At 39.4% G+C, this 19500-nt stretch overlaps 1 protein-coding gene across 2 annotated transcripts in view; it reads right to left on the bottom strand.

Moving 5' to 3' along the window:
* The window catches only part of EPHA4 (EPH receptor A4), a 125562-nt gene that overhangs the window by 105108 nt on the left and 954 nt on the right, over positions 1-19500 (bottom strand). For both annotated transcript variants that reach the window (XM_073359960.1, XM_073359961.1), the window contains exons 2-3: positions 17828-17895; positions 12499-13162 (exon numbers count right to left, since the gene is read on the bottom strand). In XM_073359960.1, the coding sequence (XP_073216061.1) occupies positions 12499-13162; positions 17828-17895 (732 nt within the window). The remainder of the gene's footprint in view (positions 1-12498; positions 13163-17827; positions 17896-19500) is intronic.

Here is a 19500-nt window from a genome sequence, read left to right as displayed (position 1 = left end):
CATTCCCAATCCACAGAGACCTACCTGGCTACCAACTTCTCAGTTAGAAATTGATTAGAGTACCCTAATGCCAATGCTCAAGTCTGCAGGCATCACACAGGAGACATGGGAAATGTTAAGAGTCCACTTCAGCATATGCTAGTATTTGCTGGTAAATCTAGTTGTTCTTTACGACAGGTTTTTAAAAAGAAATATTTCTTTCAACACAAAACCAGATGCCCTGGATGTGACCTTTTTAGTCATCTTTCCACCCTCCCATTTAATTCAGGTTGTCCTCTGATGACCAAATTCTGTCCTCCATGTGCAATCCAAATGACTTCATTAAAGTGACACAGGTGTAAGTTACAGCACAATTTGGCCAAAAGTCTGCAGAGGATTCTCTTTGAGGACTTAAGCTGTGAGGAAGAAAGGTTACATGTTTGTTTGACTGACCATAAGGTTACTGTGATGTGATAATTATTACATGTTGCAAATTTTCAAGGAGTTATCCCTACCAAGCACATATCTTCCCTGTTACTTAGCAATGCTGAAGGACACTTTACCACCATTCTTTCAGAGATAGAGGCAACAAAATAGTAATTACTCCGTGCTCCTTAAAACAAGGGCCATTTAAAAAATAATTGCATAACCATCTCTCTCTTTGCGGGGTCATCCAGAATTTAGGAAGAGAGAGTAGCGGTTGACAGAATGCATTTGGATTTCAAAGGGCAAACTTCAAACCAAATAAAAAGGTAATGTTTACACAAGAGTAAACTTAGCCAGTAAGGGGTGCTGAGCAAACCTGCATAAAAATGCCCATTCATTAGTCTGTTACAAGAGCATTCTTAAAACCAGGTTTCAATACAGGTGTACTCAGAGGTCAAACTATCAAGGATTCTCTAGAAACTTAGCCAAGTGCACATTATAAAAATGGGAGTTAAAAATGAACTTAAAAGAAGCTGAGAAACACAGTGAGCTAGATCCTGGCCCCTGACACACAGGAGACCAGGCAAGGGGATGACACATGGCTGGAGTACTCCTGCACTTCAGCAATACCTGGCTGGCAAAATGACACCTTGCAGCGATCAGTACAAGGGCTGTTCTAACTTGGGGAGCAAACAAGCTTCCGGCAGCCCCAGGAAATGTGGGAGCCACAAAACTGGTATACAATCATCTTTTTCCTCCAGCCCCTTGAGGTCCCATGCCCCACTCAAAGAGCTGACCCGGAGTACTGACACAGCATATCCCTAACAGGAAGAGGAAGAAATAATCCCTTAATAAAGCCACAGACTGCTTTTGGTCTATGCACAACCCCATGACAACATGGTGTGTTCCACCATGAAATGAAGAAGGTGTCTCAATTCTGCTCTCAGGTACTACCAGTCGATCTGCTGTAAGATCCATCTTGTTCAGTATTCTGTCTCTGACCATGGCCAGCACCAGGCTCTTAGGAAAATACAAGAAACCTCTCTCTCTCGATGGCTTTCTCTTGCAGGTACAACACCCTTGCTTCCTATGTTGCTGCCATGTTCAAAAGCTCTTTTGCGTCCAGTATTGTAAGTGGTTGTAGATAAACAGAACTAGTGTTGTGTGTTCTCTCATAAATTCATCACCTTTAGCCTCTCCAGACAATTTCTAAAACGGTGGCCCATAATTATTTGAATTCATTTTCATAATCTATAATATTGCAACAAATCTAAGATTAGTAGGGACTCCTTAAATTAAGATACTGAAATGCACTAGTGAGCCACAAAACTGCGATCTTTATCGATTACATCTGCACTTCAAGAATATTTACAGCACTCAATATTTACAACACCCAAAATCCCCTCTCTGCAGGAAGTGGGTCCAATGTACAACCCTGTATGGATTTTCTGGAGCAGTCTCTTCTTTTGTTATTACAAAGCTCTAGTCAAGACTGAGAAGGGAATACACGCCGAACATTGCATTGTATACATCTGGGACGCAACAGAGGGTGTCTGCGCAGGGTTTGAGAATGCCCTCAGTAGCTCACATTTCATGCAAAAAGAACTTTCAGTGCTATAATTTTTGCTAATCTGTGTCAGATGCTGCTTGACTGAGGGCAGGGAGAGACTGGAAGGATGTCTAACTCATGGGCTGTTCTACACAGAGAAACTCTCCCTGCCTCCCAAGCAGAGGGCCTGGGGGTGCAAGCCTGCAGGGAGCAGGATCCAGTGAGGAAGGCTGAAGTGGGGAGAACAAGTCTGCTACAGGAAAGCCTCAGCAGAGACAGGACTAAGAACCCTGCACCAAGTGAGGCAACCAGGAAAGCTGGCTGGGAGCTCTTGTATTTTCTTGTGAACTTTGTCAATAAACCCAGACCCTGGAAGTGTTATGTGACACATGAAAATCTCTGCTGAAGTTACTGGGGAGCCCAAGTAGGGGAAACTGAGGCAATAGCTAGCCTGAAGTCAGACGGGGTAGGCGACACTGTTACAATCTGATATTAAATATCATGGGTGAGAATATCTTTTATTGGTCCAATAAAAGATACTACCTCACCCACCTTGTCTCTAATATCCTGAGACCAACACAGCTACAACAACGCTGCAAACCTTAAATATTATCTCAATCATATTCTCATTAACTGTAGTGAGTTAATAGTCCAGTTACTTAATGAGTAACTGGACTATATCTAGGAACCAGCTCCTGATTTTAATGATCTTATTAGCTCTAACTTGGACACTTACAATCTACAAAAAAGGAATGAGGAAATTCAATAATGTAATTCTGAGTGGGCAAAACGCACCAGCTCATTTGTGTGTGTGTGAAAGCAATGGGACGAACAGGAGGTTCACAGCTGGAGGATAGGATGGCAGATATACAGATCATTCAAAACAATTTCAGATAGAAAAAACATGAGACTGATTTGCTCTCCTGTTGACACCAATCAGCCACCCCACAGCATTTACAACTGGATGTAAATGTCATCCAAAGGTTGTGAGAGTTGGAAAGGCTGTGCTGAGAAGCCACCATTTCAGGAAGACTAGGATGTAATTTGGATCAGTAAGAGGTTTTTTTATGCTGGGGAAAGGACAGGCAAAGCAACGACTTTCAACAAGCACCATTTACTAATTAGATTACCACAGTGCTGTAAAGGAAGTGGTTTTCATTTAATGATGCACCTGTTGGTAAGGTGGTATAATGTTCAGCACTTCACATCTTCAAAGCACTCCTGGGAAGGAGGGAGGTGAACTGTTAGTCCCATTTGACAGATGGGGTATTTGAGGCAGGGATAGTCCAACGGCTGCAGAAATAGACAGCATCAGAATTCAAGCGTCCTTGGCTCCCAACCAACATACCTTTCTTTATCTATCACTCAAAGACAGAAGCAGGCAAGTTACAAGCAACCAGAAAACTGAGTTGCAGTTCTTAAAATAAAATAATTTTCACAGAGAAACCAGAAGTGGGTTCTGCAGTCTGTAAACTAGTACTTCTCAATGTAAACATTGCTGCATTCTCCTGTTAGAACTACCTAGAAGTTTCCTGTCTTTGAGCCCACCCCCTTTTTAATTTTTGTTTACTTGCCTCTTGAAAACGGCTAAAGAAATCTTCTACATGCTCAGGCTAAGCTTTACAAATGGAGTACTGCAACATCTAAGGAGGAGTTCAGTCAACTTGTGCCCTTTATTGATCTCCTATTTCTCCCTACACTTTCCTTCTAATCCTTTCCATAATTATATGGGCTGCTTGAGCTTTCCAGAGTTGTCAATTTCTCTTGACTCCATTTTCAAATGGCCATCCTTGAAAGAGTCTGGGCACTGGATCAAGCTGTCTCAGCTTGATCACAGTATATCCATGTTGCCCATACCGCTATCGACAGTTCTGAATCATACTGGCACAGCTGTCAAGAGACTTCTAGTGCTGCTCAAATTCTCTGCTCTGGAGAGAGAGAGAGAGAAAGAGGGAGGGAGAAGGAGGGAAAGGGGAAAGTATTGATCCAATTCTTTTAACATGCTAATTTGCCTAGAGGCTGTTTCAATCATTGCCAGACTGGACACTTCAAAAGGAAACTGTTTTCAAAGTGGGGATGTCTTTTTCAACTACAGAAAACACTTAAAACTGAAAACAAATGAATTCAAGCACCAAGTTCACAGAAGCCCGGCTCGACACTTTTTTCATCTCTCTAGTCAGATATGTTTTATGTCTGGAAAGACAGACTCGTTAATTAATGCTTTCACAATCTGGTCTGGCAGGAAGCCTCTGGGATTTTTTTTTTTTTAAAAAAAAGACTGTTCCACACCCTTTAAGTGAGACACTTTGAAACGAATACAATTTTTTTTAAATAATAATTTGTAACCTGTTGAAGAGTTTCATTGTTTTTTATTATTTATTTTTAAACCAAACTTCCTGCTCTTCTCAGGATAAAAATTAAGCTAGCTGCAATGAAACTGCTGTAATTCATTAACAGCATCAATGCTGATGAATGTTTGAACCTTTCTTAAAATGTTGACAATGGAGAAACAGAGCTGATTGTTGAACCCATTCATTCAGACTCTGATGAGAATGCATGGCAAATGTTCAGCAAAAAAACCCCATGGGTGACAGAAGCATTGTTAAAATATTTAGGAAAGATGCAGCCTCCTTGCCTGATGCCTTTGTTACCAACATGCACTGTCCTCAATCAGTGGATAAATACAATGCAAGGAATGGATATGTTGACAAGATTTAATTAATGGACTTTGGAAAGTCTGAACTATACTACATATACATAACGTTTATGAAAGAATTGAAAGCAATGAGTGTTTTGCATCTGTTTCCAGGTCACATGTGGATTTCTGGTAGAGACGAATCTCAGCCTGAGCTGTGAAGTTAAGAAGGGTTTCTCCAAGTTCAGGGCTTTTGGAGCTGGGCCATTCCAGTTCTGGCCCATTACAGAGACTGGATGGAACTAAGAAGTTTAGATCCAGATCTTAACTTTTCCAAAGTGGAGAGGGATTTAGATGTGGGATTCTGGTTCAGGCCCTTACCTCTTATTTATAAGGCTATGTTTCTCATTATGGAAATAGACCAAGGGAAGATCAGATCCCTTTAAGAAAACTATAATTCAGAAGAACAGTAGTTGGGAAAATATTACATCTTCAATCTAGCCCATTTATCTGTAATAAAGCCCAGCAGAAAAGCTCTCCAGCCAAGACCGTACTTTAACTAAGCACCAGGTCTGTCCATATTTATCTTCCGTCAGTATTGTGGGTGGAAGTCAGTATTCTCTTAACCTCTGAGCCCCTGGAACTGAAGGAGACAAAGAGCCAATCTGGAGCCACCGGAGAGCATAGCCAAATAGCAAACGGCAGGGAGCCAATTGTTAAAGCAACATTTGGCTCTGGAGTATGCAGCTTCATTGGGGCAAACTGTTATTCACAGAAACAAGGCATGAAGAGATAACACCATAAAATATGAACAAAATGGAACTTGTTTCCTTGCCACTAAATTGTTAGCTTTATAGGACTTCATGCTGAACAGTAAGAAAAAAAAAATCCAATTTGCTTTGAAGCGCATTAGTCTAACATCCTAATTATTGTTTACATTGCCATTTGCCTTCTATTAAGAATTGAATAATTACCCAGCGCTTCATAGTTTAAAAATACAAGCAAACAGGATTATCTGGGTAATTGAGACACTGTACCACAGCCTTGGATTGGGGCTGTGTATTCACATATATAAGAGAAATTATTATTATCAACTAACTTGGTTCAAATGATAATTTAAGATTTCAAGCAGATGGAAATCTGTAACAGATTAGGACATTGTTCCTAGGATCACCTTTGAGAAGTGTGGATCTGTCAGGGGGAGGAAGAACGGCCTGATGGCTCAGACACTAGACTAGGACTCAGGAGAGCTGCATTCAATTCCAAGCTCAGCCACAGACTTCTCACATGACCTTGAGCATGTTACCTAATCTCTCTATGCTTCAGGTCCCCATCCATTAAAATGGGGACAGCATTACTTCCTTCTCCTTCCCCATACTTTGCCTGTTTTCTCTATTTAGATTGTAAGGTTGTTAGGGTAGGGGCCCATCTTGTGCTAGACATAGCAAAACAAGGCCCTGATCTCAGCTGAGACCTCCACGTGCTACCATAATGCAAACACTACTTTAAACCTATCCTAAGAGAAAGAACTTTCTCTCTGAATTTTCTCTTGGCACAAATGACTAACTCATGAAGCACATACCAAGCACACAGTACCTCTTGGTATTATTTAACCCTAATAGTCCATTCCAATTGTACTTTGAACAGCACCATCTCACTTCCTGAGGTATTGCACAGGGCAAAACCAAAGTTTCTGCACGTTTCTTTGTTGTTTTAAACAGTCCTGCCTCTGCTTAATTATGCCACACGGTCTGACACTGTGCCATTTATGGCCCTGTGAAATTATCTTTAAGTTAAACACTAATTGGACATTAAAAATTGTATGCTTATATTTGCAACAAAAGCCCCTGCCTTGATGGTTTATAGAATGCAGCCCCTAATCTGATCACAGTCCTAACTTCATACTGTTGATTTATAAAACACAAAATGAAAAACAGTGCTTTTTAAACAAATACAGTACATGCATGCAGCATGTGTTCTGACTTAAATCAATAAACCTTTCAACAAATACGTCCCAAACAAGCCTGAGTTTGGGGAGCATTTAATGAGCCTCAGCTTTCCTGCAGGCCAATAGCAAATTTTAAGTAAAGTTAAAGCGAAAAAATTAAAAAGGGAAAGCTACTTAAATCAAAATATATGGGTGCATGTGTAATTAGGAAGTTTATCGAGGGCAATCATTCTTTTCTCAGAGATTGTTTTTTTTTGATAAAGAAATGTAGCAGTTTAATTTGTGCAAGTTTATCCGAGCACTACAAGCTGAATTCTCTCCATCCCCCAAACTAATAATTCCGGGCCAAGTTCATTCCTGTGGCAAGCCCAGGAACTCAAAGGAATGATATCACATTTGAACTGACCCTTTGCATTGGAGTCTTCCTGAGACACACAACTTTATGCTTTTATTTTTAGGAAGTTCCTGAAGTTGGTTCCCTTGGAAAAGATGTAACTACAGAAGGTCACCCATAAACACTGTGAGTAAAATCACACCCAGCAACATGCACCCCCCGCTCAATAAAAAGCACTAGAAACTACACTGCAAGTGAGTGATCAGTTTAAAAAACAAGCTGAGAGTTTTACCAGAGTGTAGCACTTTCCCACATGTCAACTTGAAATGAGCAAGTGGGCTCCAGCATTTAGTAGAGAGTGACAATCAGCCATATTCAGAAGGAGAAGAGCTGGGGTAGAATAAGAACACTGTACAAATATTGCACTCTGTATCTCTTAAAGAAATAACTTAAATCAAAACAGAATTAATTTGCATAAAATCCAAATCTTCAGGGTCTTCCTAAACAGAAGGAGATTTTGGCCAAAGGAAGCTCTTATCTCCTTTGTGAAATGGGGAAATGGGTGTGCTGCTTTGCATGAGGTGTATACAAAATATGCAAATGAGGAATCTGCTGCATGCAAAAGGCAAACTGGCCAGACAGTTGACAATCCCCATTCACAGAGAAAACTTTCCTAGTCTCCAATGGGAGTAAAGAGAAGGAAACCAACATGTTTGCTTCCCAGGGAGGTGAAGCAGGCTCTGAATATTCATAACATTCCCATGACTAAATGGACATTTTAATTGTCTCTGATTCATGAAACTATATGACCTCACCGGCTGCCCAAAAACATAAAAAGATGCAACATTATGGGATGAAATGAGAGAAGATATTTAGATCAGAAGTTGGGAGGGGAGAGCGGAGTCTCAAAAGAGACAAGCATACAGCTGAGCTATTGCTTAATCACTCCTTCTCAAAAGCACAATAAAATCCAAGACCATGGGACCATGTTATTAGACACCGATAAAATAACCCCTTGACAGGAAAGACTATATATCTAGGTCTCATCACATGTAACACAAGCTAGGTTGTGGAGATTTTTATCAGTAGAATTTTGTCTGGTATCTTACAAAAACAACTGAAGGCTGCTATCCAGTCTTCTAATAAATTAATAAAAGGATTTTTTTTCCATTTAGTTTTAACATAGTTTGTTGACCTTCCTTCTTACTAATAACATCCCATGTAATGACCAGATCCTGCTCTCACATAAATGAATAATAGTTTTGTCACTGATTCCAAATGAAAGCACACCCACAGATATGTGCCAAGGAAGATTTTAAAGGAACTTTTTAGATTTACATCTAAGGGGGGGGATTTTAAGTGTGCCAAATATTTAAGTGGACATCTTGCACCACACTGTGGTACAAAATCATATAGGGAGCTATCCTGATAAGATGTGGTGGACTCTGCTAAAGAGGAATATGTTCAAATCACTTATTTTATACAGATAAGTCTTTCCCCCACCCAGCAGCTTCTCTCTTCCAGTTTTTATTTTTTCTGTTGCCAAAAAAATAATCAGTCTGCACATCTTAAATGGCGAACTCAACTCTCCCCTCTCTGGGTAACCTCTGCGATTGCCCTTTGTGCTGATGGAAAGAGCAGCTAAGTTATTTTGGCAAAAATTTAGCCGCAACCAAACCAATGTGTAACAGAAAAAGAACAATAATTAAACTCTGATCCTCTGATATAAAATGAATTGTTTCTCTCAATGATCACAGCCATTATTCAAAGCCACAGAGATAAAACCAATCATATTACTCAAGGGATTGCTTCTTAAGTTTGCCATTATCAAAGGTAGGAGGAAAATTCCAAAAATGGCAAGGATATGAAAAGGCAACACTCTAAACCACATTTTAAACGATGCTGGATTTTCTGCCAGCTGGCCTGTTCAGAACTCACAACAGCAAGTGTATGAAGACAAAGCACTTAACTCTCATAACCTTTACACAAATCATAGCAAAAAAGCTCTTGGTTGTCTCACATATTTACACTAAATGTCAGGTCTAAACTGAGAATTGTAATTTCACAGCATCAGAACCATCCCAGATGGTTTCAATCTATTATATTTATAATCTGTCTATTTTTTTCCTTTTACTCCCCTCCCAAAATATATGGACAGCCATTTGATTGTGATAAGAAAATTACATAACTACATCTAAATCACACTATACTCATTGTATAATACGAGTATACAATAAAATAATTTATACAATATTTAAAGTGTAAAATAATTTATATCACAATGACATATTCAAAAGAAACACTATGGCTTGACTTTCCCCAAAAGCAGTAATTACCTTAGCCTTGCGATAGGTCATAAAATAAGATAATTTCATGTTTCATTAATAATATTCTTCATGACTTTTTTTCTTTTCCTAAAACCTTGATCATTAAAGAACAAATCAGAGGCAGGGGGGTGGGAGGGAAAGAAGAGAACAAAAAATCAATGTTAAAATTACCTTCTTTCTACTGGGTGTTAAAGCTGAAACCTCTATCATGAGAGGAGAATGACTGCTCAGCTAACCAGCTTTGATTGTGTGCATCAGTGTCAAATATTCCAGTGTTCCACTGTATCATATCTGGGAACCTTCCTTAGCTGAATAAAGTTTAAGATGTTATTTTTTCCCCTTCCTTGATTTTTGACAGATGACAAGGTCTCCGCAGAACAATTATCCTCAGGAGAGCTTGTCAGAAATTTTCCAACAAAAGAGGGGCAATTTTTTAGCAATACTTGTCCCTGTCCCCCCCCTAAAAAAAATCTCCTGTTTTTTTGACCTGTTCTAATTCTCAGCATCAACTATTCAACAGGTTCAAACTGCTGTTAACTGCAGACATACATTCTCCTTGAAAGAAGAGTTGCTTAACACTATGTGGTTGTCTCCCACCAAAGACTGAACAAAATCAGCTCAGAAAATGTTATTCAAGATCAGGAGCTGGAATGAACTTGCATCTGCTTTTGGGGCAATCCAACCATCACCTTATAAACTCTGACATGTCTCCTCATTCTTGGCCTCCATTAGCATATACTGCTGGAGATGAGAATGGCAAGAGGAAGTGTAGTTCTGTCCCCAAGGCTTCTGAAGTCTCCAGCAGATGACCAGCGTTAGATCTCACAACAACAGGGGCACCCCCCACTCACCCTGCACCCACCCTGACTATTCTTGCCTACCAAGCCTTTGTCAAACTTTTAAGATCTTAATCAATCAACTCTGACCTCAGGATCACAGGAGGAAGATGGATGAGGAAATGGGTGACCTCTGACATACTCTTGTATTTGTCCTGCCACAGTCAACCCATTGAAAAACAATTGGGGTGGAACCTGCTTGCAAGGTTCCAGTCATAGGCTGGTGTCTTTTTATAGGCTTTTGCAGACTTAAGATCTTTCGTCCCGCCTCACCATCCCCTCAAAATCCATGGGAAGCATTCCCCTCTCTCAACCCTTCCCCCAGAAAAACCTATGAGAGAAGCAAATTTGCTGAACTGTAAAATTAACTGGACTATGGAAATGGGAAAACTTCTCCAGCAATGTCAAAAGCCTAGTTGGCCTTAACCTCAGTAGAAATCAACAGAGAGTGAATTGTGAACTTTATTGTAAACTTCATGAATCAGAGGAGTTCCCTGGTACACTACTCTGACTTTGGGATTGGTAATGCCAAAAGGGAAACCACAAATAACCAGTGATGAAATGGTTTTAACTATTTAAAATTACTTGATGGCTTGCATCCTCTGAAAATAACTTCAACAGGCTAGATTTATGCAAGAGTTTCTTTCTCCTTTTATATATGACCCCATCAGATTTCTCTTTAACTGAGGAAATGGAGAATCAGGTTTTGTGGGTCCAACTTTCATGGGCCCAGTGGAGAGTTTATAGAGAATCTGGCTGAAGACATTAACTCCCAGTATCTATTTGTCATGCAATTAGCTCGTGTTTGAGCCAACAGCTAAAAAAAAAAAAAAGTGTTAGATCTGCATCCATCATTGTGACCCAATACTGACCCAATCGCCCTTGAAGAGAACTCAGGATAATCTCCATGCAATAAACCAAGATCCCTTTTTCATTCACCTCCTCCTCCCACAAATTGGGTTGTAAAAATGTCAAGGAGCCTTGACTACAAGTTATTGGGCCATTTCAAAATAATAAAATCTCTCCAGCCACTGATGCTCTCCTATAGTCCCCAGTCACCACATCAGCCACATTTGTATGTTTACTGACATGCAAAGAATTCCAAGCTTCTATTTCACAACATTCCATAAAACAGAGTAATTTACTGTAAACAGAGTGCCCTGCCACTGTGCTGTTAATTTTTCAATTCTCACTGCAGCCCACTGTAATTTTGTGGACGATAAGATATGCTTATATTTTTTCTCCAAATGAAAATGCTAGAACGAAGGCAGAGGCTTGTGCTTAGCACTGCTTTCCTGCCAACCGTTAATTTCAATGCATAACAATGAACTTCACATTGACTGTAAATTATCATCTAAAAGATTTCAGTAGGGCATTTAAGAAAAAAATAGCTCTTTTCTTATACTTGTCTAGCAGAAAAACTATCGGTTGTTTGTTTTATTACCTCACTCTCAATTTCTTAGTCACAACAAGATATTAAACTTATCCTAGGAAACAAGCACAAGTAGCAAAACAGAAGAGTGTCCATTATGATCAAAACTACATTTCCAAACATCTTAAAGAACAATACAAGGCCTAATAATGCAAGGTGCTGAGCACCCTCAATTCAGCACTTTGTAGGATTGGGCTCATTCATCCGTACAAGAAGCCATTAAAGGCTGATCTTTATTTATGCTCACAAGTAAGGGTTTAGAAGATCAGGCTCAAGATTTCTAATAGTTCACTTATAAAATAATGGTAACATCTTAGGGGGAAATGTAAATCTTTTTGGAGATAATCTGCCTTTTATATGAACTTTAATCCCTAATTCTGCAGCGCATAGTATGGGGGGTGGAGGCCTGTAGCATTTCTAAGAGTATCCTAGCACCTCCATTGTAATGACAACAATAGAGCCCCTATAAGAAATGAAAATATTTAACAAAGGCAGCAGTATCAAATATCAAATGGTTATTTAATACAAAAATTTGCAACAAGTGAAACACCAAAGATTTACACTTCCGGGGGAGCTAAACTCATCAAAATAAAACCCAAGTTTCTCTGACTGATTCTTCTCCCGTTTTAATACCAAAGTTCTCTACTGAGTCCTGAAGGAGAAAAGGAATACTTTTCTTTCTCAGAGTTTTCTCTGCTTAAACTTTGCTTGTGAAAGAGAGATAAATGATGGTGGCTCCAGTGCATTACTTTTGCATCCAATTTCAGTGGCTACACCAAGGTAATTCAAATCTAAGTGCTTGTTAGCAAACGTGTTTTGCCTTCTGCTGATTGCAGTAGCATCATTTGTTTTGTCAGGATTATACACTTCTTAGCCTTGCCACCTGGAGCTATTGCACTCTCTCATTGGACACCTCTGTCCCATTGCATCCCACAGGGGCTGCTAATTACTGGCTTTACTCCATCTACTTTCATCTCTCATTCAATTACCCGCACTGAGCCCTTATGAAAAGTACAATATGACTGGTCCTACCTTGGCATTCTCCATTGTGCTCATCATAGCCAGCATTGCACAGACAGTTGCCAATGGGTACCAGCCATTCGCCATCTGCCCCACAGTACATTTTTGGCACATCCTTTTCTTCTGAGTTGTTCACACAGGAGCCCCGAACTTCCACTAGAGAGGATGTATCAGCCCCAGTGATGGTGTCTGGAAACTGAGCCAGGTTGCGTACAGTCAATGGGCACTTCTTGTAGAAAACACGGACGGACACCAAGGCGATGCAGGCACCTACATCCTGAAAAGCCAGGTAAAACCCCTTCTTGCTCAATGGGCCCACATCACGTATCTCTGTGTTCAGCTTCATGATCCTATCACCGATGTCCACCTGAGTGAAGCTCTCATCAGCAGCAATGGTGTCGATCTTGGCAAACTGGCTCTCACGGATATAACGCTCCTTATCATTGTTTGATTCATAGTAGTAAAGGTTAAAAGTCTCTTTGCAAGTTCCCATGACACCTGGCAGACTGTTGCAGTCTCTCAATGTGAATTTAATTTCAATATATACTCTCTGAGCCCCCTCGCGGGGAATCCAGTCAGTTCGTAACCAGTTGTTCTGACTTGGCTCCATTACATTGCAGACTTGATAGGTGCGGATCGGAGTGTTTTTCTCATCCATAATGCTTACTTCCTCCCACTGTGAAGAATCAAAGCAAAAAGTACATCAGTGTTAACAAAGGTACATCAGCTCTTCACTACAGAATTAATCCTTTTGCTTCTACTGGTAGCATGCAGCTTTCATTTGTTTTCATTTATAGAAAAGTCGTTAAACCAAGTCATATGTATTACACCAAGTACCTAAAAATCAGTCCGTTACGGAGAAAGCAAGTTCAAAATTAGGTTGGTAAAATACCTCAGTGAACATATATTTAAGAACAAACAAAAAACATCACACTGAGCTAGGCCAACAATCTCTAGAGGCCCCCACCCAGATCTGCCCCAGTTTTGCTAATCACTGAAAAAACACATACTTCAAGATAGCCCTTGCGCTGGAGAGCGTACAATCTCAAAAGACAGGCAAAGTATTAATTATCCCCATTTTACAGATGTGAAACTGAGGCATGGAGAAAGTAAGTGAATTGCCTAAAGTCACACAGAAGGTCTATGGCACACCTGAAACTGAATCCAGATGTCCAAAGTCCCTGTCCAGTGTCTTTATAAGGAAGGATGTTTTTGTGGTCATTTCTCTAGGCTTTCAAAAACCAGCTACAAACAAATTCCCCCATTAAACCATCCTCAGTTTGGAATGGCAACAGTACAAATTTATTTACAAATGGATATCTATTATGAGCATTGCTTTACTGGAGACCTGGGGTGAAATTCTGGCCCCAGTGAAGTCAGTAAGACTTTTGCCATTGACTTCAATGGGGGCAGGATTTCACCCTTGGATTGTTAAAGACTGGGAGGGAGGAATGTGGTTTAAGTACAGGTTTCAGAGTAGCAGGCGTGTTAGTCTGTATTCGCAAAAAGAAAAGGAGTACTTGTGGCACCTTAGAGACTAACAAATTTATTTGAGCATAAGCTTTCGTGAGCTACAGCTCACTTCATCGCATCCGATGAAGTGAGCTGTAGCTCACGAAAGCTTATGCTCAAATAAATTTGTTAGTCTCTAAGGTGCCACAAGTACTCCTTTTCTTTTTGTCAGTTAATTAGCATCACTGACAGAACTTTGCTTCCTGATACCAAAAATAAAAACTCTTATTTACCGCCTTTTATTTTCATACCATCCTGGAGTTAGAAACCTCAGGCAGTTAAATTTACAGTCTAATAAACCCTAATATGTTATAATGCTGTAGGCAGGCTTTAAACTTGCACTGATGTAGGGATTTTCCTCTCCTGAAGGGAACGGAAAGTAGGGGGAATAAAAAGCAACATAGCTATCGCATTGGAGCAAATTCAATCCCTGAAGTAACTAACTACATTTGTGTCAGAGAAGTTATGTGAAGGATGAATTTGGCTCCCATGTGTGTGAACCAATGTTTCAGCAAAAGTGTGATGAACATACCATAAAAGAAAGGAAATGGTGAATCACAGCTTTGAAAAAAATGTTAGAGATTATGATAATCACATAATGCAGAAAAGAAAGCCACCACAGTGGCCTTCTTTTGTCTCTTTTTCAGAAAAAGAATCATGGTTCTGCTGAATTAGAAGGGGGAAAATCCTTTTTTAAACATTTGTATTCGATAAAAGCTACACTCTGGCTGGGATTCCAGGCTGTACAATGAAGCACGTGAAAAATATGCTTGGAAAATTGTTATAATGCAACTTTCCAGGAGCTTCCTAGAAATGCTTTTGAAAACTACTAAAGGTGCTGCTTTGATAAACAGCAACATTCTTAACACCGTGGACCTCAGCACATAATATCCTGTATTCTTTTTATAAGAATTGCTCTTTTGCAAGTGCTGTTTAATTTAAAAGCCCCCAGAGTAGCTGAATCTGCTTATGCATCTATGGCAGTTAGCAGTGGCACCATGAGTTAAAAGTAGTAAAGAGGGTAACATTTTAGTTTCTGCCTAGAGATACTTGTGAATTAAAAAGGAGGGAAGCGGGTGGAAAATCGATACACATCATGTCACACTACATGTTGCAGAAAAGGGAAAAACTGGAAAGTCATCTATCAATGTAAAATGTAACATGGAGTTAGTAACCAGATAGAGTTCTTTAATTTGCAGCTGCCATGAAACTAGTTTTGTGTCTTTATGATCCATCACTTTCCATTCTCCTTATCTTCCGATGGCCTGCACTACCTCCTGAGTGTGTGAGGGGATAGGGTGGGGGGAGATATAAAGAGTTGTCAAAGGGATTTCCTTTAGCATGTTCACACAATAGACGATGTAGTTGTAGGATTTGCTCTGAAGCTCACTGAAGTCAATAGAAAGACTACAACCAAATTCAGTTGGATCAGGCCCTCAGTGCAAAATACATACATGACCTTTTTAAAAAAAATCTGTTTCTTATTTAATTTTTTAAAAATCTGTCGGCTGCTGTAAACAATTAGAGTTCTAAATTTCCAACCACTTGAGATTATATGCAACACTAAATGTGTCTTCAAAGAAATATCTTTTTGCTTTCCCTCTAAAATGAAGTTTTATAATACAATTAATGTTATGGTTTAATGATGCGCAGAAAAGCATTCCAGAAATAGAACCTCTCTTTCAACTGTGAAATTTAAGAGTAATTCATTAAATTAAATTTATAATGTAATACTTTAATTCCTCCAGGGTTACTATATAAATTTGATAATGTTTAGTTCTATTCATTGGTCAATACCCTATTTTTACCTCCAATATCTCATATTAACAAATAAAACGCTTAACATCTAAAGGTCTGTTGTAGATCTATAAAACAGGTTTTTTTTAAGTACATACAATAAGCTACACACAGTTAAAAAGAAAACAAACTGGCCTGGAAGGATAGAACTTCAGGGGCTCTTTTCGAAAAAGAAAAAAAAGAAAGAGAAAAGGGTGTTCTTTTCTGCTGCTTTGAAATAAATTTGCAGCCTATGAAGTTATAATAAATGCTTTCCAAGCACTCTATCGCACAGACAGACCATGTACTCTTAAATTTTTCACTACCAAATTAAAAATAGAACACACATAGGTCGGCTTAGTGAAACCAGTCACGTCCACAATAAAACAGTACCCATTTCCTTCTCAAACTTGAGAGGAGTCTTCAAAGATGACTAAGAGGGGGGGAATCAAGTAAGTATTAAAAACATACAGAGCTCCTTTGGTCATCGATTCTGCTACTGACTTATTAAAAGACTCTTAATATATTTTAATCTACACTGTAGGTACCCCTTGGTGAAGCATAAGAAAGGCTCTGTCTGAATCATTGACCTTTCCAGGGTATAGAATTAACAAGGAAGCCTGACTCTCACTGAGATAAAGCTGTACCTTTCCCCACTGTCAAAAGATGAGGGCAATTGCCTGCAATCAGCAGTGAATGTGTGCTGTCTACACCGCCAGAGGCCTGCCAATCACTTCCCCTCTCTTTAAAAAATGGTCTCAGGGACTGTGCAGTGTTCTACAGTCAAGTTCAGGCAGAACAACAATGGGGGGCAAAACAATCCTCCATTTTCCCATGTTATGGTTAATTCAAAGCTTATGCATAATGCATCACTAAAATAAATGGCCTCAAATTCCTTCCATTTGCTACTGTTTCCTTTCCTTCTTAGTTGGGTGGGGAGGGGGCACGGAGGGAACGTTAGTCTACAGTGTGTTTCATTAGGTACTGGAAGAATCCACTTATACTAACTATTTATCTTTAAGCCCCTTTATTTTCACTCATTTTGACTTAGTAATAGCATGTGTTTGTATTTAAGAAGACTTATTTGTTTAATTTTAAAAAGGATCTGAGTGTATTTTAATTTGATAGGAGCAGGATGTACATTACTAACATTTTTTCTTAAATTGTTTACTTTTACAATTTCCTGTAGAGAAAAAGGTTCTGATACATTTTTTTCAGTCTTAAATGGTCCAATCCTTCAAGGTGCAAAGTGCCCTCAGCTCCTATATAGTTCTTCATTGGAGGATTTGAGGGGTCTCAGCAGCTTCCCACAAGAGGTGCTCTGCAGCTTGCCTGATTGGGCTCACTGCAGGTAGCAGCCAGTTTGTGCATACAAAGGACTATGCTAAAATCTTCCTAACTCCAACCACAAAATGTGTGACCCTTCCTTTCAGGATCTGCAACATAACATACTGTTGGTTACTACTCTTTTTATAGGGTCCTCAAAAGAAATTCATATGATTTGCCCACTGTACAAAAGAAAACCCTAAAAAAATCTGAGATTGGGGTTTATTTGTACAGGGATCAAAACTTGCAATATTGTTTACACTTTGAAATAAATCTATTTAACTACTGTCCCTTCACGCCATAAGAAAGGTCTGTCTTGTCTATTGATTCCTTTTCCCCCCACACCACACACTCAATTTAGAAATAGAACAGCAATTGCTCTGAACAGAGACTGTCCGTGGATAGAACAATTACAGGGGTGGATTCCAGTTTGGTCTCCAGATCACATTTCTTGTTGGTATTTCAGTTTTAAATAGGCATCTAAGTCCATGCTTTGACCAATCTCCTAATTTTGAAACCTTTTTCTGCCCTTTTGGTTTCTAATTCTTCAATGATAGAACTATCCGAAGGGAGTATAGGGTTTCTCCAACAAAGTGTAATTCACTTCATAGGCATGGAAAAAATCTGACCTCCTTACCACAAACAATAATCGAGCCATTAGGACTCTGCAGAAACTTACTAATCATTCCCTTTTACCCTTTTGATCAGATAGTAATTCAGAACTTACCCCTCCTTCCAAAGGACTTGCTATCCACCCAAGTTCCCCCTGAACTGATCTGGAATCCAACAGGGTAACTGCAGAAAGACAGAAAAAAATAGATTAATTTCCAGTTGCCAAAGGTCAATATGACAGACAGTATTTACCCGAGCATTTCTATACATGCAGAGCATGACCATATCCAACTTAGAGCAAAACCAAAACTTTTTTTCAGTTAGGTGAATATCTACATTAACTTGATCATCTCTCACTTTTAAACCTGGAGCATTTTTGAAAGCGTGTTTAACTTTCTTAACTGTTAAAATTTGTTCCAAGGATAATGATCTAACATTATTAGTACTCAAACCCATCTGTTAGATGGAATAATTCTGAATTAAAAAACAAAGACAACCAGAAACGACAAAAGATATACTGCAAATGATGAGCTCCCAAATACTTTTTTGTAAACCTTGTATTTTACATTAGACTACACAAAAGAGTGGAAAAGATTTAGGATGATCACATAATTCCTGACTCTTGAATATGGCTAAGCCACAAGTGACTTTGTATGGAATTCCCTTCAAACCAAAATAAACACCTTATTTGTTCTGTTTGCTATTCCAGTTTGATATTTATATCACTTATACATTGGTGAATATTTTTTAGAAGGAGGCTACAATAAACTGCTTAAACATTCAGCACATTTGTGACATCACAAGCGTCAGATAACATTGTTCTCATGTTCTGGAGGTTTTTCTGCACTGGCAGGAAAATGGGTTTGCTCTTTTTAAAAAAAATGTTTTGAGTTCACCAATCTGTATTTGTAGATAGATGAACACACACATATGCACTTCAGTTCTAAGAATAAAAACGGAGAACCAGGTGATTTTAAGTGGACTGTAGCCCAATCTTGCAATTCCTTGCACTACCCCAAAATCCCATCAAAGGTAGTGTGATTTTGGTATGTGCAAAGAATACAAGATCATTCACCTAATATGGAGTTAGCTATAGACACCAAACCAGACCCAGTGAAATTCCAGCTACTTGGTCTTTTCACCACAGTGATCCTGCAAAACCACGGATTCTGAAGACCACTGTAAATTAAAGCTCCACCTGGAACAATGAAGTGGCAAACCCCATTTGAAAGGAAGGGCTCGATTATTAATCTGGCTGTTTATGGCCATCAAGGACAAATGTGGAACCTTTTAGCATTTTTTTAAATAGCTTCAATTAAAAATCATCCTCTCCCAACCTTCCCTCTTTCCTTCCAGACAGATGTAGATTTAAGATGCCATTTAGTCCTGTAACTATTTTTAAATGTAGCTATCTCCTTCTCAAAACTCCCCCTCATTCTTCTTTTTGCCCCTGGAGAAAAACCGGCTACATTCATTTGGATTAATGTAAGGTGGATTAGAGAGACAAAGGGAACAATGCAACCCAATTTACCCAAAAAGGGGGGGGGAGAAAGGGGGAGAAAAGGAAACGTGAGGAGAATCAAAAGGAGACACGAAATGAAGGGGAGAGGGGAAGAGGCCAGAGTAACCCACAGCAGCTCTAAGCAGCGGCTTTTCATCTGCAACTCCTTCCATTCTCCTCTCAAGTTTAAACTCTGGGAGCCACGTTTGTGTCACAGACAGAGCCTCTTTCCAGGTCTTTAATTTTCAAAAAGGCAGGGTGCGTTAGGGGGAATGCGGACAGGACAA

The sequence above is a fragment of the Lepidochelys kempii genome, chromosome 9 (assembly GCF_965140265.1).
Source record: "Lepidochelys kempii isolate rLepKem1 chromosome 9, rLepKem1.hap2, whole genome shotgun sequence".
Lineage (NCBI taxonomy): Eukaryota > Metazoa > Chordata > Testudines > Cheloniidae > Lepidochelys > Lepidochelys kempii.
Note: the sequence above shows the minus strand (reverse complement) of the source record. Positions and strands in the feature narration are given on the sequence as shown.